This window comes from Triturus cristatus, chromosome 4_1 (assembly GCF_964204655.1).
Source record: "Triturus cristatus chromosome 4_1, aTriCri1.1, whole genome shotgun sequence".
Taxonomy (NCBI): domain Eukaryota; kingdom Metazoa; phylum Chordata; class Amphibia; order Caudata; family Salamandridae; genus Triturus; species Triturus cristatus.
In genome coordinates this window covers 230,263,302-230,287,852 of record NC_140585.1, presented here as the reverse complement: position 1 = coordinate 230,287,852, position 24,551 = coordinate 230,263,302, and the positions used below count along the sequence as shown (strand labels likewise).

General features: G+C 40.4%; 1 protein-coding gene across 1 annotated transcript in view; it reads left to right on the top strand.

The window, feature by feature from the left end:
* LOC146854160 (aldo-keto reductase family 1 member C3-like) overlaps nt 1-24,551 on the top strand; it is a 191,302-nt gene that overhangs the window by 66,694 nt on the left and 100,057 nt on the right. The window contains exons 3-5 of the mRNA XM_085651939.1: nt 885-1,001; nt 3,286-3,363; nt 15,691-15,813. Of these exons, the coding sequence (XP_085508065.1) occupies nt 885-1,001; nt 3,286-3,363; nt 15,691-15,813 (318 nt within the window). The remainder of the gene's footprint in view (nt 1-884; nt 1,002-3,285; nt 3,364-15,690; nt 15,814-24,551) is intronic.

Genomic DNA, 24,551 nt, shown 5'->3' with positions numbered 1-24,551 from the left:
ATACCCAGAGGGTGCAGTTGGACTCCCACTGGAGACGCGAAGGCCAAAGGACTGATATAAGATGTTTCGCTCACTTTTATGTATTGTGGATATTCTCACAACTATTTTTCCATGCTATTCACGTATTTTATCTAAATATATTGAGGGCTCTAGAGAGTGTGTCTTATAACACTGAACAACATCTACGGGCCTGATTACGAGTACGGTACTGTGGTCACTGTAGTAGTGCATGCACTTTCACCATGACTGTCTTCCATAATCACCCCACTACAGTGCAATTACACATTGAACCTCTTGGAATGGGGAATTACCATGTGGTACTGATGTTTCTGGGTGTAAAACCACATTGAATTCGGAGTCTACAGGGTTTTATCCTATACATTTACCAAATGCTCTGACTAAGTGGTAAATGTATGTGTGGGCCTGAAGAAGAGGGGAGGGGGTGTGTGGATGGAAGGAAAGAGGATAGGAGTAGGTGAGGAAGATACATTTATTTTCTGTTTAAAAAATGTGGAAGTAGGTTTGGCTCTTCCTTCAACCAAATCCTCGTACAATGTTTCCGGCTGGAACTATTAGCTAGAAAAATTGGGTCTGATTCGAGAACTCCTGGTAAAACTGGGTGTGGAAAACCCTAGAAAGTCATACCAGGCAGCGGAAAGTAGTGCATACAAACATGCCTTAAGTTCCTTCTGCCTAACATGATCAGGGCTGGAGGACCACAAATCCAGTAGATGTATTGAGTATCTGCATATATCTGCAGGCCTGAGACACTTGCAGTGTAGCTCACAATCCGAGACAGCTGTTTTCCTGAATTTGCAACTGTTTCCAACAATCTTAGATTTATTGTGAATTCCTTTAAAAAAATGTTTGTTTCTTTTGTACAGCTGTGGTCAACTTTTCACCCTCCAGAGCTGGTCAGACAAGGTCTGGAAGCATCTCTGAAAGCCCTGCAATTGGACTACATCGATCTGTTTCTCATCCACTGTCCTTTCAGCCTAAAGGTAAACCTCATCAGCGAATGAGGAAAGATACTCGCCCGGAGTATTATTCACAGTAAAAATATCAGCATATTGTATAGCAATAGTAACTATGGTAATCTGTCTAAGGCAATAAATGGACCGCATCATATATTCATGTATGCCCAAGGGTGTATGCAGGGAGAAGTTGATGGATTACAGTCTCTTCTGCATGTTTGTTTACTGCTTGGTTCCAAAAAGGAGGAGCTGGTAAAAGGCGTTGATGCCCAGATGTGTTTGCCATTGGCTTTTCCCAGTAATTTCTCAGAAAGGGCACACTCCACCCAGAACACAACACGTGGGACCCAAGCCATTAACACTTTAGTTACATTTTCTGGAAAAGTCATAAAACTTCATGCCTAAAATGTTGGAATTTATTCAACTCTTTGGGAAGTCTAAATACTTTAGTTCTTTGAAAGTCGGGAGTTTAATAAGGTGCATGGCAAAATCATTTGAATTTACGTTTTTCAATTAAGATATAAACATGTAAAACAGAGCACTTGGATTTGTGAGAGACCCAAACTGGGCAGAGGCAGATGAGGTAGGAAATCCAGGAAACATTTATTGGAAAAAGGGAAAAAACGTGTAGATCTTCCAGTCTAAGAATACCTTCAAGGCTCCAAACAAGAGAAGTCACAATTTAAAAGCAGTCAACTTTACTGAAAACTGTGACGTCACTCATCACATTAATGAGATTTTTTTTTTTTTTTATTTTCTGATAACATCCAAAATTGTTTAAAACAGAAATACTGCAATGCAAAGGGCTGATTTACAAAGTTAGGTTCACTTGTAAACATAGGTTTACAATCAAATTATTTACATCTGCCACAAATTTGCATAGAGATTCATTTATAAATACATATTTCTCCACTAAGTTTGCACCATGGGGAAAATGATTTTACATGGAAAAAAACAAATCTACTCAGGACCCCAACTATGTGGTTGACTCTGCTATGACAAAAGACTCAGAGTTATGCTTGGAAGCCTTTGCCAGGAACAGCTTTCCAGGTGTACCTGTGTAAATGTTGATGATTTCCCAAACAAAATAGCACTTTCAGACAGAAATGATAATCTCTGCTTGCACTTTTCCAGTTTGTGGTGAATAAGGCCCATTTTACTGTCAAATGAATACACCCTTTTTGCAGTAACCTCCTTTCTTCGGGCAGCTTTGAGGTCTAGACAATCGAGACCCGACTGATATTATGTGGATATATATACTTTTACTGTACATTGTTCAAAATGGGATTTTATTTTATCTTTTTCTTGGTATTTAACTATGATACTGTATTTAATATATTTGCTCTGTGATTGTATATTTTATGTTTGTGATTGCAACCGAATAAAGATAGATTTGATTGATTGATAGTGCAAGTAGACATGCGTTGGTAGACATGGCAGTACACATGTGGCTATCCCTAATGTCCATGCAGGTGCTAGGCTAATGAATATTTACACTAGCGGTGGGTTTATACATTGTAGAACTGAGGATATTAGCACACTGCAGCATGCAGTCCTCCTATGTCCACAAGGAGGACACTGGCCACAGTTTCCTGTCCTGAGAACTTGAAATAAAGTATGTGGAGAACCAGAGCATTCGCACCTAGGGCAGAACAGAGACTCCAAGGATGGAGACGAAGCTCCCCAGATGTATAAGATAAAAGTGAGGGCACCTATGATAAAGTATTATGTAGCACAAGTACCACGCCTTCTATCACTCTATAAACAAGGATACAAGAAAGCCTTATAGAGATCGGAAGATGCTTTGAAGAATTCAGGTGAGAGTAGCAATGTAGTCCCTCCTAATGGAATGAAGGCAGTAGGCATAGCAGAACGCATGGTTTTGAGGGCCCAAAGTTAGCAGAGAGGGCAAAATACCATCAAAATCTGTGATCACTGGAAACAGAGGAAACAGTCTAGCAACATATGATCATTTGAGGTTATAACTTAGCTTTCCCCTGGTACCTATGTCTATAGGACTATTGGACATCTAAGAGATACGCCCTTTGACCTCTCAGAAGAAAAATTGGTTGTATGTTTATATATATATATATAATATATATACATACATTATATAAATATATATATATATATACATATATATATATATATAGATAGATAGATAGATAGATAGATAGATAGATAGATAGATAGATAGATAGATAGATAGATAGATAGATAGATAGATAGATAGATAGATAGATAGATAGATAGATAGATAGATACACATACATATATTTTTTTACCTTATATTCTTATTCTTCTTTTATAGCCTGGAGAGAGCATAATTCCAATGGATGAAAATGGGAAAGTTATTTACCATTATGTCGATCTGCGTGCCACATGGGAGGTATGGTATGATACCACAAAACAAATAATTGTGTATAGGAAGGAGTGGATGTCTATGAAAAGCTCACTTGTTAGTGAACGTAAGTGTGTGTGTTTGTGTGTGTGTGCGTGAATGCCTATGCCTGAGTGTGTGCTCATATCTCGTTGTCTCAATTAGAGTGCAACCATCTGCAACAACTCAACACCGAACCCTCATCTCTAGGCTGCCCGGACCCACGCTCCCTTTACCGACGTCATCATCGACCTCATTGCACCCCACACCCTCGCATCTACAGACTACATCCTATTCGGATTTCTAAACTTCCACCTGGATAACCACGATGACTCAAACACCGCCCACCTCCTAGAGCTCCTCGCCAATATAGGACTGAAACCACTAGTCACTGCCCCTGTGTACACAGGAGGACACACGCTCAACCCCGTCTTCACCAGTGGAAACAGCGTGTCCTACAGCCACACCATAGAACACCTCCGGACAGATTGCGACTGCATCCACTTTTCCTTCAAAAATCCCACAGTATACAAGCACGACCACTGCCTCCCCCTGAGAAGCTGGAACAAAGTCACGAAGACCAGCTCCCCTCCACCCTCGTCAGCACCCCATTACCGACTACGTCAGATGCAAACACCGCAGCTCAAACCTCCACTGCTGGATCACAAACTGTGCTGATACACTCGCTCTGCTCAAGAAAGCCACCGGAAGACATATCAAGAAAGCAGACTGGTTCACCCCTGCACTCCAAAAATCCAGATGCTCCTTCAGATGACTTGAAAAGACATGGAGGAACGAAAAAAAACCTGGAAACACGCACTGCCTACAAAGCAGCCACCACCGCACACCACCAAATCATCAAATCTCCAAGGAAGAAATTCCTCCCAGTCCCAATCCTCAGCAACGCACAACACAACACCAAAGAACTCTTCTTCATCATCAAGGAATTCACCAAACCCAGCAGCGAAAAAACAGACGTGCGACCCTCCCAAGACCTCTGCAACAGCCTTAGCACCTTCTTTCCCCACAAGATCAAGATGGTCTATGACAACTTTGACAACCTAGAGCACTTCACCGCTCCAGCTACCCCCTCATGCAATGCCGCCCAACAGACCCTGCTCAAATGGATCCCGCTCACGACAGAAAACACCTTGAAGACCATGAAAAACATCCACTCCACAGCACCCTCAGGCTCCTGCCCATGTCACATCTTCCACAGAGCTGCCTCTGCCATCCCACCCGAAAAACGTCAGATGACCAACTGCTTCTTTGGGACTGCCACCTTCCCCAATGACTGGAAACACGCTGCAGTCAACCCCCTCCTGAAGAAACCCTCCGTTGGCCCTACAGACTTGCAGAACTTCAGGCCCATCTCCCTGCTTCCCTTTTCAACCAAGGTCATCAAAAAGGCCGTCAACATCCAGCTAGCAATCTTCATCAAAGCTAACGACGTCCTGGACTTCTCTCAATCCGGATTCCGAAGTATCACAGCACTGAGACCGCCCTACTTGCTGCCACAGATGACATCCGCTCCCTCCTCGACCAGTGTGAAACGGCACCCCTCATCCTCCTAGACCTCTCAGGCTGCATTCGACACCGTCTCCCACTTCACCCTAGCCACCGGACTCCACGACGCCGGCACCAGTGGCAAGGCTTGACTGGATCCACTCCTTCTTCACAGCAGAACTTAGTGGGTCAGACTCACTCCCTACCTCTCGGAACTGACAGAGACCAACTGTGGTGTGCCCCAGGGCTCCTCCCACAGCCCCACCCTCTTCAACGTCTACATGGTCCCCCGCAACCATCGTCAGGAACCACGGGCTCAACATTGTCTCATACGCCGACAACACCCATCTGATCCTCCCCCTCAACAAAGAACCCAACATCACCAGATACAACTTCCAAGAAGGGATGAAAGCCCTCACCACCGGGATGAAGAACTGCTGTCTTAAACTCAACTCAGAAGAGACAGAAGTCTCATCCTTGGCTCCACCCCCTCTGCATGGAACGACTTCTGGTGGCCCTCCGCCCTCAGAACCCCCCACCTGCCGGACCATGCACAAAACCTCAGCATCATACTAGACTTATCGCTCACAATGAACCGCCAGATCAACGCCGTCTCCTCGACTTGCTTCAACACCCTCCACATGCTTCGAAAAACCTTTAGATGGATCTCAACCAAATCCAGAATAACTGTCACACATGCACTCATCAGCAGCAGACTGGACTACAGCAACACCCTCTACGTCGGAATCAACAAGAAAGTTCTTCGCAAACGCCAGACTGTGTAGAACGCCACAGCCAGACTGATCCTCGACATCCCCCGTCACAGTCACATCACCCAACACCTCAGTGATCTCCACTGGCTTCCAGTCGAAAGAAGGATAATCTTCAAACTCCTCACGCATACAAGGCCCTTCACAACACCGGACCCGCGTACCTTAACAGCCGCCTCTCCTTCCACGCACCCAAATACACCTCTCACTGGCCACTGTCCCACGTATCAGCAAGACTAGAATGGGTGTAATGCCCTTCTCCTATCTTGTAGCCAAAGCCTTGAACACCCTCCCCCTCCACCTCCGGCAGTCTCCCACTTTGCCCCAGTTCAGGAAGGACCTCAGGATCTGGCTTTTCAGGTGATCCAAGCACTCAACAGAGCCACCTCCTCTGCCCCTAGTTCATTGAGACTCTCACGGATGAGTAGTTACACTTTACCAACCTTGATTGATTGACCATGTCTCAGAATCAGTCTCTCCTTTAGTGCCTGTGTTTCCATGTTTCCCATCTACATGCTGGTTCCAGAGCACATGCCTCTCTGCCCCAATACTGTTTCTCCCTTTCCATAGCCTACAATTTCCTATCCCACTGGTCTGTCCCTCTTATCTAGTGTTCCTGTCCAAATCTTCCTGTCCCTTCGCCTCTGTGCCCAAAGTTTGTTTTTCCATTGCACTCAGGGTCTCACTCTTGTCCCAGTGTCCATGCCCACTATTCCAGTTTCTGTCTTTCCTTGTGTACTGCTCGTGGAGGCAAAGCACAGCTTTGCTTAGCAGGCCTTGACCCCTGTATACTTTGCATTGTTCATACAGGGCACGATAATGTACTGCCTTTGGCCATGCTCACCTAACCACAGGGAGGAACTTCACCTTCTTTGAAAAAATAAAAGCACCCTTAATTTTATAGAGTAAGCATGCTGCATGATTCATGCATGTCTCTTTTACCAATGTATTCTCTTTAATTAAGACGCACTGGGGCACTTAATGTGGCTTAACGCTGCCTTGAACATAAGGCACCCTTTCACGCTATGGTTAGCGTGAAAGGGGCGTGTAGCGGGTGTCGCGGTGGGCGTTGTACCACAACACCCATTGCCCCCTATGTACAAGGGTGGCGTACATAGGAGGCAGCACCAAAATTAAGACCTGGAAAACCCTGGTCTTAAGTTAGCAAAACAAGGAGTAATGCATTATGTCTCCTCGTTTTTGCTTTTTCCATGTGTGCTGCCTTGTGCAGCACACATGGAAAAAGCAAAATGCCATGGTTTGTTTATAAACAAACCTTTAAAAACAAATGCAATTCTGTCATTTCTATGTGTGCTGCATAAAGCAGCACACATAAAAGTGACATAATTGCATTGTAGGTTTGTTTATGTGCCGGAAGGGACTCCTTCCTACACATAATCAATCCTCCCCTGCACGCAGACACTCGTGCACTCTGGTGCAAAGCTGCCTGCGTTGGCGCTAAGTTCTTAAACTAGCACCATTGCAGGGGGAAATGCAAGGCTGCACCACATTCTTGTAAATATGGTGCAACCTTGTGTTTCCGAAGTGACGGAGCTTGTCGTTAAGCCAAGGAGGCTAACGACACGCTCCGCCACTTCATTGTACATATCCCCTACTCTCTCTAGCTCATTCGCAGTGCTCTGATCTGCAAATGTCTCCTCTCTGGACTTTATTTCTGGCCTTTCATATATTACCATTTTGATCTCAGCTATTGTCACTCTTGTACTCTTTTATCGTCTCGTCTGATCTTTCTCATTGTCACTCTTCTCATCTCTTTTGTTACTTCTTTGTGCTTCCTTTCCCCACAAGCCAGTCAACTGCCCTCTGTTGTCAGTCCACTGGTCCCTTATTGTCCTTCATCTGCTCTCTCTTGCTCTCAATGACATTCCTTTCTTTAAATATTTCTCTACTTCCCTCTCCCTCTCCGTCTTGATCACTCCACTACTCTCTCATATTGGCACTCCTCAGCTATCTATATGTTGTCACTATTCTGTCCTCTCTTTTCATTCAGTCTTTTACTCACTCTTCTCCTTGTTTTTCAGTCACTCCAATCCACTGTCATTTTTCTCAGGCATTGTCACTCCAATGCTCTTTTTTGTAATTATCTCTCTCTTTCGCTTTCTCTCTCGCTCTCTCTATCTCTCTCATGTTCTCACATATGTTTTTTAATTATTGTCACCCATTTGCACTCCCTCCTTAAACTATTTGATCTTTCACTATCACTTATTTGCCAGCTCGTTGCTCTATACTTACTCTCTACTGTGAATGTCTTTGCTCTACATTTCGTGGCTGCTTGTCCCCTATATTTATGGGGACATATTTTTGTACGGGTTGTGTCGCTTCGGCACCATGCAACAGGGTGCATGCATGATGCAACCCTAAAATGCAATATATCAAGACACGCAAGCCCACTTCTCATTCTGCAGCACAAATAGAAAGAGGAGAATGCCTTAGGGGATTGTTTTTGCACAGGAAAATTCCCCTTTCTGCACAAACAAAATCCTGCTTGTAACGCAGGTACTCTTGCACCATTGTGCGAGGGTGCCTGCTTTGGCGCTAGACAGCACATTGTGCGCCAGCTCTGGGAAAAGCCTAGAATGCACCATATTGTAATAAATACAGTGCATTCCTGCCCTTTGCCTGTAATGCTGGACAGCACAGCAAAGAAAGTTGCTGCACTGCACTGCACTGCCCTGCTTTACTCTTGATAAATATGGCCCTTGATTTCAGTGCACTGCGTTCTCTTTCGCACTTTCTGCATCATCTTCAGCCAAGCCAGAACAACAATTACAAATGCCAACATAGGGCCCAATTTACAAAGGGTAACATACACTTTTGTGTAACTTTCCTACTTTTCAGTATTCATCAAGGTAAAATTGGACCAAAAGTCTAACTATATTACTTTTTGGTATTCGAAAGTTGTAAAGTTAAGCTTTTGGGCTAAGTTTACCTTTGTAACTACAAAAAAGTAATACACTTACACCAAGGTGTAAGTTTCCCTTTATGAATCGGGCCCATAGTGTGTAAAAGTCTGCTCAAACGTAATAGTAGTAGTAATAGTAATAATAATCTTTATTGTGTTTTTATAAAATCCATACAAGTATAAACAATTTAACACAGTACTATTAAAACAGGTAACTTAAAAGAAAAAGAAAAGGAAATCAATTTAATCAAATAAGATCAAACATAATCTCCAAGGAAACCCTGATATTCAGTCCAAAAACCCACAAAAAATACAAAAGTAGATCCATGTCATCAATAAATATTATAAACCTTATCACACATAAGTAAAATCCCTTAGAACATTACAAATCTGTTGGTATGCATGGAAATGCAAAAAAAAAAAAAAGGTTTAAAATTAGAAACATAGTGAAGACCTTACATGGAAATCTCCAGTAAGAAATCTAGCAATGGTAAAAAAAGGTTTCTACTTCCTAGCACTTGCTTGTTTGAACTTACATTTCTTTAAAAGCGGAACAAGAAATTGCTTCCGTAATGGTTTAAAAAAAATACAAAACGTAATGAAGTGCATAGTGATTGAATCACAAGGACGCAGCACCTCTGCAAATTGAAAGATATTTGGAGAAATTTCAAAAGTGATGAATCCTATTCAATCCAAACAAGTCGATAAAAAACTGCGCCTGCCATTAGTTACAAAGAACAGGTAAGGTTTGAGTGTGGAAACAGTTTTTAATAATACATAAGATCTTACTGAGGATTTAGTTAATTCCCTTTCCTGTCTCAGTTCTTTCCTAAATTATGAAAATCTATTGTAAGTCAGCTTTGGTTATAAGATTTTGCTAGCTGAACAGTTTTGGTCAACCTAAGTCCGCAAAAGCATTGGATTTTCATGCCCCTATCTAATCTTAACTGAAGAAGAGAATCAAAACCGGTTTCAGAGATATCAATTAGGGCCTAAGGAATAGGTCCCTGTTGTAGAGCAAAACGCAACTGGAAAAACATAAACCAAAAAATGTCAAACACCAGACACCCACTCAAGATGTGAATATAGGTATAAAGGTAAGAATATATGTACACCTTGTTACCAGTTTTTTTGGTATTTTTAATTCAGTGATTTATTTTAGTAGTTCATTTTAATTGATACAAAAAGACATTCTTGATCTAATAAATACATAACAATAAAACATACATTTACACAACAACAATATATGTATAATCATAAAAGGCAGAGTTCAAGGCCCCATGAGTAAACAATCAGATTCATACACCTACTCATTCAATCTAAATCACATTCACCAATACACATCTCAAAATACACAAATTATCCTTGGGTATATAGATGGATATGGTCGTTGGTGTATCTTCCAACGATGGCCAGATGGTACATAAAGAGAAAGGAGGTCGCCAAATCAAGCGCCAACGCGCGTTTCGGTATCGGACCCACAGAGGGATCCCACCTTCATCAGGGCAAGGACCAAGGATAATAGGGGACAAGAACACACCTAGGAATTTAAAAAAAATAATAAACACAAATAAACCATATATAACATCAACCAACAATAATACGGAATATTAAATGCAATATTAAATGCAAATTTCTTCACAAAAGAGATTGTGGGCATTGATAATTAATACAAAACAATTTCCAGTTACTTGCAAATCTAGATCGATCACAGAATTATTTAACACGGCCCAATGGGTCCGTAGGTAGCTCAAACAAACCTTAGCAAAAAAAGTTAAAAACGTATAAAAAAGAATAGTGAAGAACCCAACACCAAGGTATATATCCAAAATATCCAAAACAGATCCTATAAGTTCGTTTAAAGAATTAGAAGGATAATAACAGAAAAAACAAGATAGCACCTGTATCGAGGATCCATTGTTAAAGACTTTGTGAGTGACCCCCTCGTACCATCTGAAGGTTTTTCTTTTATCACATAGTCTTCTATGACCAACTTAAACCTTTTCCTTTGTGTAGAAAAGACGAGATGCTTCTGCTCGTCGTTTGACGACGCTTTGAGCTTGGGTGCGATTCATCAGTACCAACGTTTTATCTAGTACCTGTGTGTCCAGTATGTACCAGCTACGGCTCATTTTGCTATCACTACGGGCTTATTACCTTTTCTATTCTTACACTTTCTAATTGGGATCCTCGATACAGGTGCTATCTTGTTTTTTCTGTTATTATCCTTCTAATTCTTTAAACGAACTTATAGGATTTGTTTTGGATATTTTGGATATATACCTTGGTGTTGGGTTCTTCACTATTCTTTTTTATATGTTTTTAACTTTTTTTGCTAAGGTTTGTTTGAGCTACCTACGGACCCATTGGGCCGTGTTAAATAATTCTGTGATCGATCTAGATTTGCAAGTAACTGGAAATTGTTTTTGTAATATTTATCAATGCCCACAATCTCTTTTGTGAAGAAATTTGCATTTAATATTGCATTTAATATTCCGTATTATTGTTGGTTGATGTTATATATGGTTTATTTGTGTTTATTATTTTTTTTAAATTCCTAGGTGTGTTCTTGTCCCCTATTATCCTTGGTCCTTGCCCTGATGAAGGTGGGATCCCTCTGTGGGTCCGATACCGAAACGCGCGTTGGCGCTTGATTTGGCGACCTCCTTTCTCTTTATGTACCATCTGGCCATCGTTGGAAGATACACCAACGACCATATCCATCTATATACCCAAGGATAATTTGTGTATTTTGAGATGTGTATTGGTGAATGTGATTTAGATTGAATGAGTAGGTGTATGAATCTGATTGTTTACTCATGGGGCCTTGAACTCTGCCTTTTATGATTATACATATATTGTTGTTGTGTAAATGTATGTTTTATTGTTATGTATTTATTAGATCAAGAATGTCTTTTTGTATCAATTAAAATGAACTACTAAAATAAATCACTGAATTAAAAATACCAAAAAACTGGTAACAAGGTGTACATATATTCTTACCTTTATACCTATATTCACATCTTGAGTGGGTGTCTGGTGTTTGACATTTTTTGGTTTATGTTTTTCCAGTTGCGTTTTGCTCTACAACAGGGACCTATTCCTTAGGCCCTAATTGATATCTCTGAAACCGGTTTTGATTCTCTTCTTCAGTTGATTGTCTCTAACCCCGCATAAACCGGTTTCTTATTGTGTATTTGGGGTCCCCCCTCGTAAATGGTTTTTCCCTATCTAATCTTAAACACTCTTTAATGATAAGGCGATTACGTTTGGCTTTCTGGTTTCAATCAAATTGATAGCCATTGTGTCATCGGTGTATCACTGGCTGAACTCCTCTTCATGACAGTTGAACAAAGGGCTGCTATGGGGCACAGATAAAAGGCATCTAAAAACCTGCTTTCCTCTTTCTCTAAATTGGGAGCATTCATGTCGTCCTAAATACCTAAATCATATGAGGCAATAAGGACACATTCAGCCTGACATACCTTGAGCAAAGCTATGATAGATTTGCTGCATAACCTAAAAGTAAAATCAGAAAATGGTGAGATAGATCTATAAAACTATTGTCTCTTAACAGTCTGTAGATAGCACTATTTGTTGAATGAATCAGATTAGAGCCCTACATTAAGAGGGAAAAAAATAATCTTACTGATGAAAGTATCCTTAATCCTAAAATCTCTACTCTTGATCGATTTAGGACCCATTATTATGATATGTGTTTTGGAGAAGCGTGTACTCAAATCTAAGCTGTCCATAAAAGTGAAAAAACAGCCAAGTAGTTTTTCAAACTATTGAAAATTATCGAAAGTAAAACTGCATTGTCCATATACAAAAGAGCAGGTATCGGACGAGAATCAACAAGCGGCATACATGACCACTGCATATCAGAAACTTCTCCAGCAGACTAATGTATAAAAAGAAAAGAGGCAAGAATGTAGCGTTGATGCACTCTCCTGTGTAAACTAATAGACAGCGCACTCACCACCAGCCACAAATCTGATTTTGGTGTCAGATTACAGTGTATGTCACAGAGAAAATGAACAATGTTTTTTACATCTACCATCTAGAGTTAACATGGTGGACCATAGCTTGAAGTGGTGGACATGATTAAATGCCGAGTTAAGAGCCATGAAATCCATGATGCCCAGATCCCCCACAGAACAATGTTGCCCAGGAGAAGTGGGTGGAGTACTTTAAACCCCAGTACGCATTACCACCAGACGAACTAGATAGTAGACCCTTCAATGATAAACCCTTCATTAAGTGGGTATTTACTCTGGGCGATGTGACTAGGGCACTAGATACAGTGACACCTGGTAGAGCCGCAGGGTCTGATTGCGTACCCGCTGATGTGTTTTTGAACAATAAATCGCTGTGGTGTAGTTACATACAAATAATCGCTAATGCAGTCGCATGCGGTGCTCCAATCCCGCCCTCATGGAAGGGAGCGGAAAAAATACCTGTCTACAAAAAGGGCGATAAATCGGTGGCAGGCAATTACAGGCCGATCAGCCTTATAGATTCCATCCAAAAGGTCGTAGGGCGGTTGATTTTGCAGAAAGTCCAGTTATGGATAGACGAACACCATATACTTACCCCACTGCAGGCAGGGTTCCGCCCCCTCACAAGTACAATAGATCAGGTATTCCGTTTTGTGACAATCTATTGGAAGACTGTTTTATTGGGCAGGGGAGCATTATATGCAGTATTCATAGACCTGAAGGCAGCGTTCGATACTGTGCCACGCCGTAAGTTGTGGCAGGTACTAGGTGAATTGGGCATGCCTTTGGAGCTGTTGTCCTTAATCGTCCGCTTACATGAGGACAACCACGCTTGGGTGCGGTGGGGATCAAGGGGCGAGGTCACGGAGATCTTTCCCGTTGCCAGGGGAGTGAGGCAGGGCTGTGTGCTGGCACCCACCCTGTTCTCGCTCTTCGTCAACGGGGTGGCCGACTACCTGGCCCAGGTCCCCTCCGACGCCCCAGTACTATCAGGAGTTCACATTCCTGTCCTCATGTTTGTGGACGATACCCTATTAATCTCAAAGACACCCAGTGGTCTACAGAAAACTCTAGAGAGGTTTGAAGAGTTCTGTAGAATCCGTGGCCTAGAAATAAATACGGGGAAGACTAAATTAATGTCATTCAACGAACATAGATCATTCAGGGGCAAAATTAGCGTGAACAACGTTATGCTTGAGCAAGTTAATGCCTTCACATATCTAGGCGTATCTTTACAGAAGGACATGGGCTGGAAATATCAACTCAATTTGACTACTCTTAAATTGGTGGGGGTGCTTCTAGGGAAGTTTAAAACTTCTTGTACGAAGCCCATTGCTCCGGTGTTAGAAATCTATGGGCTAAAGGTTTCGAGCTCTGTTCTTTATGGAGCAGAGCTATGGGGATTCACAAATTTGAACCAACTGACTGTGGTAGAGAATTTATTCCTACGTAAAGTGGTTGGAGTCCCAGTGAGTACCCCAATGCACCCTCTTCGGTTGGATTTGGGTAGGAAGGCCGTAAATGATTTTGCAAAGCTACGACCACTATTATATTGGCGAAGACTTTGGTGCACAGAAGAACTAAAACATTACACCAATGGTCTCAAGGATGTAATAGTGGCCGACACCTTCCACAACATCCCTTGGCTAAAAGAGATTAGATTGCTTCTTGAGAGGATGGGTCTGAGCGAACTGTGGAATGATCCCCAAAATGCAGTTTTCCCATAAAAAAAAAACACTGAAGAATATGTATTGGGACTGGGTAATGGCGGAGCCTTGTATGAGCAGATCCACAAGGCACCTAACAGGCGATTTTTTAGAATTTAAGCAAAGACCGGCACTAGAAAAATACTGGGATGTGATTACGAAACCCCACGATAGGAAACTATATTTCCAGCTGAGGGCTGGCACCCTCCCATTAAGGTCGTTTACAAGCAGTTGGGCTGGATCTTCAAAAGAAGAATGCCCATGGTGCCCAGATAACAAGGAATCTCTAAGTCACCTCCTGTTTTTCTGCCCTATCTATACTGGACCTCGAAGGGCATGGGTTATCCCCATATTTAGATTACTGGGTTTCAAAAAGCACGAGGAAGCACTCAGAGTTCTTCGATCAGACGCGTCCCCTCATATTGCTATAGCTTTGGCCAAGTTCTTAGGCTGGGCATGGTCCATTCGAGCCAAGGCGTTAAAACAACATCTACCCATATCTTAAGAGATAGCTGTTTTCAGCTGGGAATATTGGGGATGCAGAGGCATTTTATAGCATGTATTTTATATCATAGTATTGGTCTGAAGGTTTGTATCCAGACCTTTTTAAGTATCATTCGACAAATGTCTCTCATTTAATATCTTTTTATAAGTTTTATTATTATGTAAATAATTGTATTTATTGTCTCTTTTCTTTTTTATCATATTCATACTGTAAAATTGGTATAAGGTGTTTTTTACAAGCTTTTATGACAGAATTGTGGAATAAAGTTGAAGTTGATGATGAGAAACCTTAAATCGAGCAGTTAAAAGTCTCTTAATATTAGATGTTAAATAATTAAGTAATACATTAGGTGAGGTGTCCCAGTCAAGACTATCATAAAAAATCTTTAAGACTGCAGGACATCAAAAGTTGCCAAAAATCAATTGGATGAATTCTGTCCCAATAGAGTCTGCAGCCCTGGTCCTGGAGATGTTATGTCCTAGGATACGATAGAGCTGCAATTTCTTTACTAATGCAATGCACCGATTAGAAGAGACAGAAAACAGGTTATGGTCACTAAAGTTACAAACACTAACATCTAAATCAACCGAGACAGTGCAAAAATTGGAAGAGATAAAATTATACTCAATGATACTTTTGTGTTTCCAGCCACATTAGGTGGAAAAGTTTGATTTGGACGTAGCATCAAGATCTGAAGTGAATGGTAAGTAAAATCACCAGTGATGCCAGTGAAATACAGGCCAGGCCATGCCTTGTGTGTATTAAACTTAGAACACAGATGCCGTATTGCTATTTAGAGCTCACTGTTGCCCTTTCATGGCTTGGTCTTAGAATTATACATAACTCTGATAAAAATTAACCTATTTGTGTAACCTGTGGGATGTGATAATTTTGCCCAATGAAGCTCATGTATTTGTCCACGCAGGCCCTGGAGGCGTGCAAAGATGCTGGTCTGGTGAAGTCCATTGGGGTGTCCAATTTCAACCGCAGGCAACTGGAGCTGATCCTTAACAAACCAGGGCTCAAGTACAAACCAGTCTGTAACCAGGTAAGAGATTAATTCCTTTTAAGAACTATTATGAACTATAACATATGCTCAGGCTTCCTGTTTCTGGAAAGGATCTGCATATTACTTCATGGACACGTCTGTTTTTCATAGGATTCTTCTCTCTGGTATTCCCTGAGTGGAGATAATCTTACGGCTATATCAAACGTGGTTCCCCATGTAACCCCTGAGAAGGATCTTGATGGAATTTACAGTCTTAATATTATTGATGTCCACCAGGAAGGGGTTTCTTCAGTCCATAATATGGAGATTCATGTTAAACCTGGCTCTAACTCCATTTCATAAGGATCTCCACTCCTGAAATCATCTCCATGTTTACATGACCGACGTTTCATGCTGCACCCATTGCTTTCTCTATTATCCTAGGACTGAATCTACCCTCAGAAGTTGACAAAGATATTGCTATGGCTTCCATTTATAAAATATTTCTAGTGAAGCATTTGTCTTGCAGTTAGATTGTGGGTTGTCGCTGATCTGTAACACATGTGCGTGAACTTATTTTTAAATATTTCCCAATAAATGCAGCTGCATACAGAAACTAAATGTGTTGAGTGTAAAGGATTAACATTACCTAAAATTTTAACACTGTTAATATGTCACAGAAAAACTGCATCAAGTGGGTTCCCATATACCTTGTTACAACCTGGCCCATATGTTTTTAGTTTTTGCCTACAGAGAGCTATAGCTGGTGAGAGTTCATGTCATCATACATCACATATAACATAGCAGTCAATGCACAGACACACACAGACACACACACACACAGACACACACACTCAAACTTTTTGGACAACGCCTTTAAGCCTTGTTCAGCTGGCTTTAGCAATTGGATCTATGACTGTCCATCAGTGTATTAGCCCACTGCATTTTACAGATGGAAATTAATTAAACAAGAATTTCCAAAAAACAATTATTCTGGGTTTAAGGTGACAGCATATGGAACCACATTTAAGCCAGGCAAAAGTAAGTCATAAAAATTGGATACAATGAACTTGTAGAGCGCACATTCACCCAACAGCTTCTTGGCACTAAGTACATTGAGGAGTCCAACCTAAACTAATGCACACATAGAACAAAAAAGCTAGAGGTGTGCCTAAACAACCATGTCTTTAACTCCTTCCTAAATATCAAGTAATCCATTTGATGACGTAGAGGTGGAGGCAAAGAAATCCGTAATGAAAAGGCTTGCAAGAAGAACCTGATGCCACCCATTCTTTGCTTCTTGAATTTGGGAATAGGGAGGAGATTGTAGGAGGATGATTGTAAATTCAAAGGGGCAGATTTACAATTCCTGGCGCATCCCTGCAAATCAGCAGAAATGCGCCAGGAAACTTGCGACATGCATCACAATCCTTGCGCCACCACGGATGCGTTGCATTTACAATGCGGCACATCATGGCGCAAGGAAATGCAGATGCATGTCACATCTGCCTTCGTAACGTTGGCGCAGTGCTGGAGTTGTGTCGCGGGCGCGACGCAACTCCAGCACTGTGCCAACCCGGCCAATCTTGCGCATGGTGCGTCACACCTTACGCCTGCTTCAAGCAGGCGCAAGGTTTTGACGCAGCGGGGTCGGAAAAGTGACTGAGTGAAATCTTGTAGATTTCACTCAAGCTCTTTTCCGAGGCGTTCCTGCACCGGAATGCCCCCCCACGCTGGAACACCCACATGAAACCTGACGCAGGTTTCATGTGGCGCAGGGCTTTACAACGTGACGCATTTCCCTAGATGTGTCACATTGTAAATCCCCAGCAGCATGGCACTAGCTTTACGCTGCCGCTGCGTCACAGAAGTGATGCAACGGCGGCGCAAAAGTGGCGCACAGGGCTTGTAAATCTGCCCCCTAGTCTGTAAATATTTCATGATCTTAGTCTTCAAGAATGAGGACCCTCCTCCCAGAACGCCATTAAAGTAATATAGCAGGCTTTAAAGGTAACCCTTTGTTTAAGTGGTAGTTAGTGAAGATCTTTCTGTAAAGGTGTAATATTGTGTGAGAAATTGGGTTTTTGTTTGATTGGGGTGTGAGCCGTTACCAAGAAGGGTGAGCCACAAAAAGTCACTAAACTAACCTTTGCTTAACCCTGGGTAGCTTGGCACAAAAGCAGTCAGACTTAACTTAGAGGCAATGTGTAAATGATTTATGCAGGACACAAACAGTAATAAAGTGAAAAAACAACAGAAAAAAAATCCCACACAAATTAAAAAAATAGAGCAAATTTTAATAAATTATTTGACAATAAGTTGAGGAAAATTCAATCAGTAGACATGGAGTAATGCAGTGCTAACGTTTTCGGTGAAAACTAGCAGCTAAAAGATCAAAGCATTATCTGCGGACATCTAATCTCGTAAGGCGAAAAATATGGCAGAGCGCGATGGACTGTGGTTCGGATCCATAAGCGGGATTTCACCTGGTTAGCGCTAACCTTCGGACTTAGAAGAAGTTTTGTGAAAAATGTTCTGCGAAGGTAAGGTTTAGCTGGCAAGGCTGAAGGAGGAGTCTGAGGAGGGAGCATTGTCATCAGATAACCTTGGGACGAAGCTGCAGTGAAGATTTCTCCGTTCAGACTTGGTTTCTAAAATGGAAGTCAAAAACCTCCGTCTGGGTGAGGCAGAGGACTGTAGCCAAAGACAATTCCACAATGTCAGATACCCCTTTGACAAAGGACGTCTGAAAAGGATTTGCTGCTGCAGAGAAGAAGATAGCGGGTGAAGCCACAAAGTCAATCTGACCGGCGATGCACCTTGGGCGGATAGGCGAGCACGTTGGTCCCGGTCTCCTCCTAGTTCTCATAGCAGTTTTTATATATTCTATAACTATTTTACATATTCTTTAACTTTAACTATATTCTATACCTACCCGGTCGTCACTGGGTTGTTGTAGTTAGGTCAGCTGTTCCATAGGAAAAGCGATTTTTGTGTTGCTAACATCTTTTGCTGTATTTGATGAATCTCCACAAAACTTTCCAAAAAGTGCTACTTTTTGACTAGTTTGTGCATGGGAAGTTTCTGACTGATCCGTCAAACAGGGGCCAGCAAAATAGGAGGTTACTAAAATACAAAATACCCATGCATTTTCCATAAACTTTCTTTAAAAAGGGCTACAGAAAAAAACTGCTGAACGGAATTGCACCTGATTTGGCAGGAAGCTAGATCTCAGTCAGCAGATTGTAAATGTAAATGTGATACTTGTATAGTGCACTACTCACCCGCAAGGGTCTCAAGGCGCTTGTACAAATACCACTGTGGAACCCATCCTGGCTTTACTTGTGAAGCGTCCACTCCTGGGCACCCCCAAGGTGGAGGCCAGGCATCCTTAGCGTTGTGGGGGGGGCGTTGTGGAGATTAAGCAAGCTATTGCCCAGAGTTGCAGAGTGGGGCTCCATGATTGGAATAGGCACCAAGGCGAGAATTATCAGGTCCGTGGAATTTTTGAGCCCAAGACCCACCGAGACAGGGAATTGAACCTTGGTCCCGGGCTAGACCTCTGCATCAGGGTCTGCCGCTCTAATCATTGAGCCACACTTCTCCACTCCACAGATTGTGCCACGTGGCCCCATCCTCCTTAGAAATATATAAGAGCTTGGGGTCCTCAGGGCCTAAGGAGTCTCGGAATGGGGTCCCAGGCAGATCCCCCTCCCCTTAAAAAAGAGGCTCTGAGCGTTGGGGTCCCTAGGGCCAATTGAGACTCAGGGAGGGGGGCCTCAAAGCCTCCCTCCTCTTTAAAAAATATGGTTCTGGAATTTAAAAAAAATACTGACCTAGGGGATGGGGTCCCTAGGACCTGTTATAAATGTTATAACATGTTATAAATCTTTGCATTGAAGAGTAATTCTGTGTGACAGTTGACGACTTGTTTCAGCATGTTCCACACAAGTTTAGGTACTGCAGACTAAGTATTATAAGCAGTCTTGAATTACTAGACAGAATCATCACAGCATGTCAAATTCTACTTAACATAGAAGACTGTGGGCACCAGTTACTATGTTAGATTGGCTATCTGTAAAGTTTTCACCACTGTATGAAGGTTTCAGGTAGTATAATCTTTAGCATCTTCTGACCCTGGTTATTTTAAGTAAATAGGGGCATATTTACAAACCTCTTGCGCCGCCGGTGCATCGCTTTTTTTGACGTACCGGTGGCATAGTGTGGTGCTCCATATTTACAAGGCCACATAAAGCCACACTGTGTGGTTTTTCGCGGCCTTGTCAATACAGCCCCTTTTCACACAGCACTTTGTGTGAAAGGGGCGTGCCGTGGTTGCTGCTGTGGGTGTTTTTAGGCAACACCCGTGGTTTCTGCCACATTCCAAGATTCACAAGATTTTATAAAACTGGGAATGCATCAAAATCCTACACCTTCCCAGGAGAGAGGTGAGGAGGTGCAAAAGGAGTAATTGTTTTACTTCTCCTCATTTGTTCCTCTTTCTATACTTGCTGGAAAACACCTCTTGTGATTGTTTTTGTGTAGGAAGGTGTCCCATCCAGCCAGAAACAATCTCCCCTGAAACACAGACACCCTTGCACCATGGCGCAAGGGTGCCGGCATTGGCGCATGGCCACAAATTTGTGCCAGCACAGGGGAGAGCTCAGGGATACTTCATATTGTTGTAAATATGACGCATCCCTGTGCTTTGAAAGTGACCCAGCAAAGTGCAGCCAAATGGCTTGCGGTGCGGCGCTGCATTACTTTCTTATAAATAAGGCCCATAGTGTATTTTTTTAACAAGTGTTGCATAGAGTGTACACTGTCCTTAGTGGAGACTTTCTTATATTCTGTTGTGTATTTTTCATGAGAGTTTCACTGTCTACAAACAGTGTGGTACAGAGTAAACTCTCTCCATAGAGTAAACCATTGTACCCACTTTTCTACTCATGTCAATTTAATTTCTCAATTTAGGTTTGGTGACTGTGAGGGATTTAATACAGATAAAAGCTGTCTGTATTGGGGCATTTATTTTTTATCAGACGTTGAGTATCTTGAGTATCTTGGCTTTCTTTGAACAGTTGCATACATATTAAACACGGTGGGCAAAATGGTTTTCCCATATATCTGTAGTTGATTGTAATGAGAACTAGACTACCTGTATATGTTCCCCCGGATGTTGAGGACATGTCAAAATGTCATTGCTTGCGATGGGATCAGAGATGTCAATCAGCAGGTGGTTAGTCAAAATATCGAGTTTTTAATATCGACCTACAATAATGTCGAGTTTTTAATATCGTAGGGACAGAATATCGAAGTCAAGAATATCGATGGACAGAATATCGACCCCAAGGTAAGTAATATCGATGTAAATAATATCGAAGTACTTAATATCGATGTAAGTAATATCATAAGCAAAAATATCGATGTCAATAATATCGATATTTATATGTATTTTATTTGTATGTTAAAGATTATTGTAATGTATTTTAATACATTTAAAAATAAATGTTTAGAGATTAATAATTATTTTAAAGTAAATTTAGCGTTTTAGTTGGTATTTATGATTAATTAATTGTTAATTAATTATTAATTGTAAATTAATTGTATTAATTGGTTAATTATATTAGTAATGATTAGTTTATTATTAATATGTATTTATTGTGATTGTTAATATATTTATTGTTAATTAATAATTAATTGGTGATTTATTTTTATTAAGTGATTAATTGATAATTAAATTAATTATGTGAATTTATATGTGTAGTGGGTTGTGGGTTTATAGGGGAATAGGGTGGGATGTAATTAAATTAAAATAATTAATGATATTGTTTTTTTTATTTGTATTTATTATTAATTAATTGTTAATTAATTATTAATTGGTAATTAATTGTTATTAGTTAGTTAAATATAGTAAATATAAATAATTTATTATTTCATTTTATTTGTTGTTATTGTTAATTAATGTATTGTTAATTAATAATTAATTTTTGATTAATTGTAATTTGGTAGTTAATATGTATTAACTAGTAAATTAATAACTATATTAATTATAAAGAATGTATTATTAATTGTAAATAATAGATAAATTGATAGTTACATTTATTGTGTTTTTTGTATGTGTAGTGTGTTGTGTGTTAAAGGGGGAATTGTGTGGGATGTAATTTAATAAATAATAATATGTTATTTATTCACATATTTAGTTTACATTATTTGTATTTATTAATCATTATTTTGTAAAGTAATTATTAATATGCAATTTTTTAATAACAAATTATTTAATTGGTGATTATGTTTATTGAACCCCTACGCTATCCAGTGCTTTCCCAACTGTTTCACTATCTGGAGGGGGAATAGTAATTTGTACCCCTACGCTATCCAGCGCTTTCCCTACTATTGCACTCTCTGGAGTGGGAATAGTAATTTCTACCCCTACGCTATCCAGCGCTTTCCCTACTGTTTCACTTACTGGAGTGGGAATAGTAATTTGTACCCCTACGCTATGCAATGCTTTCCCTACTGTTGCACTCACTGGAGTGGGAATAGTAATTTTTACTCCTTCGCTATCCAGCGTTTTCCCTACTGTTGCATTCACTGGAGTGGGAATAGTAATTTTTACCCCTACGCTATCCAACACTTACCCTACTGTTGGACTCACTGGAGTGGGAATAGTAATTTTTACCCCTATGCTATCCACTGGTTTCCCTACTGTTGCATTCTCTGGAGTTGGAATAGTAATTTTTTCCCCTACGCTATCCAATGCTTTCCCTACTGTTGCCCTCTCTGGAGTGGGAATAGTAATTTTTACTCTTACGCTATCCAACACTTTCCCTACTGTTGCACTCTCTGGAGTTGGAATAGTAATTTTTACCCCTACGCTATCCAACGCTTTCCCTACTGTTGCACTCTTTGGAGTTGGAATAGTAATTTTTACCCCTACGCTATCCAACGCTTTCCCTACTGTTGCACTCTCTGGAGTTGGAATAGTTATTTTTACCCCTATGCTATCCAACACTTTCCCTACTGTTACACTCCCTGTAGTGGAAATAGTAATTTTTAGCCCTACGCTATCCAACATTTTCCTTACTGTTTTTTTTGTTGGAGTTGGAGTAGTAGTTTTATTTTCTCTGATATTTAATATGTTTTATATTATTTCAGCTAATGTAATATATCATTAATAATAAAAAATATTCAAATTAAAAAGATTTTTATTTATTTGCTATATGTAATTATTTAATATGTATTAATGTCATTGTTTTATGTGTATAGATGTATTGGTAATTTTTTTACAAAATTAATAATTTATATGTTACTAAAATAATAATTAAAACTAATTATTAAGTAAGTATATATATTATATATTATATGTATATGTTTAATTAATGTTTTTATTAAATTATATATATTAATTATTAATTTTAAATATTATAAAATATATTTAATTATGTTTATTTTATTTAGGAGTATGATTTGGTTTATTTTACATATATTTTTAAACTAAAAAAAAACGATATTTTTTACTAATGATATTTTTGACATCGAGATTTAATTATCGATATTTTTGTACTTACCATGTTGTAGACAGGATGTCGATATTCTTGACATCAATATTTTTGTTCCGATATTTTTGTAGGTCGATATTTTGACCTTCGATATTTAGTCAGTGATCCCAATCAGCAGTCATCTTGAATCATTAACAGATCAAATGTTATGTTTTTACAATGTTTACTTTTCGGACTACAGTGACAATACGGTTTAAATAATGCATAATACATTGCTATAACTATTTATAAAACACCACATAAGTAAGTGTTTTGAAGAAATACTTAGCATGTTCCCGTACAATCATTTAGTATTAGTATATAAAAGATGTGGCAGAAAACGTGGCAAATTGTTAATGAATAGGATTTTGTGTGTACAACAACATTCGGCAGTTCCAACACTGTGAGGCCCATGATATATCATATACAACAGGTGTAAAGTTGAGGTCTCATTTCTATATCTATGACGCTTGTCCATAGTGGGATTTGCAAGATGAACACTTTGAAGCTTTCAGTGCAACTGGCAGATTGACAAGGAGGATGGGTGGCTCATGCTGCTCTACACAAAAGGGGGCTCCTTTGCTTGTCAGGTTCTTGCCCCGCTTGCAGAAAGAGAGTTCCATCACTCGCAATGTTGAACAATCCAGCCACCCAATGGCTGTCCAGTGGGCGGGGCCAAGCATTACTGCAGCTGGCAGCACATTCCATAAATCTATGTATACTGTTCTGTAGGCTGACTCAAAATGTGAATGACATTTCGAAGTACAAAAGCCCCTTTCTGTTGTTATTGTTACTACATATGATACATTATTTGTTAGTGAAAGCAATAGGCTGGTGAGACAGCTAAACCTTTCTTTAGTCCAGACCTAGAAAGAATTAACAAATAAATTGTCAGAGTTAATGAACTTGACCAAAGCTAATTATTCGTCAAACAGCTAAGAGGCAGTATAAACATTTATATTTGCATTATAAATTGTAGATAGTAATTACATTGGAGTCATTGGAGTCCAACAGGCACTCTCATCATTCTTCAAAGTGACCCAAAACAGCTTCCCAGTCCCCAATACGGTTCCACCCATCTTGCTGCACATGTCAGCAGCTATGACACATTCACTGTTGTGCTCTTGTGCCTAATATGTCAGCAGTTAGTAAGATTGTTGTTAAGGAACATTGCTGCTCTGAGAGTAGCTCTCTTTTGCTCAGCAGGTTTGTAGAATGACTTTACAAAAAGCCTTCCTCAGACTCTCAGTCATGAGA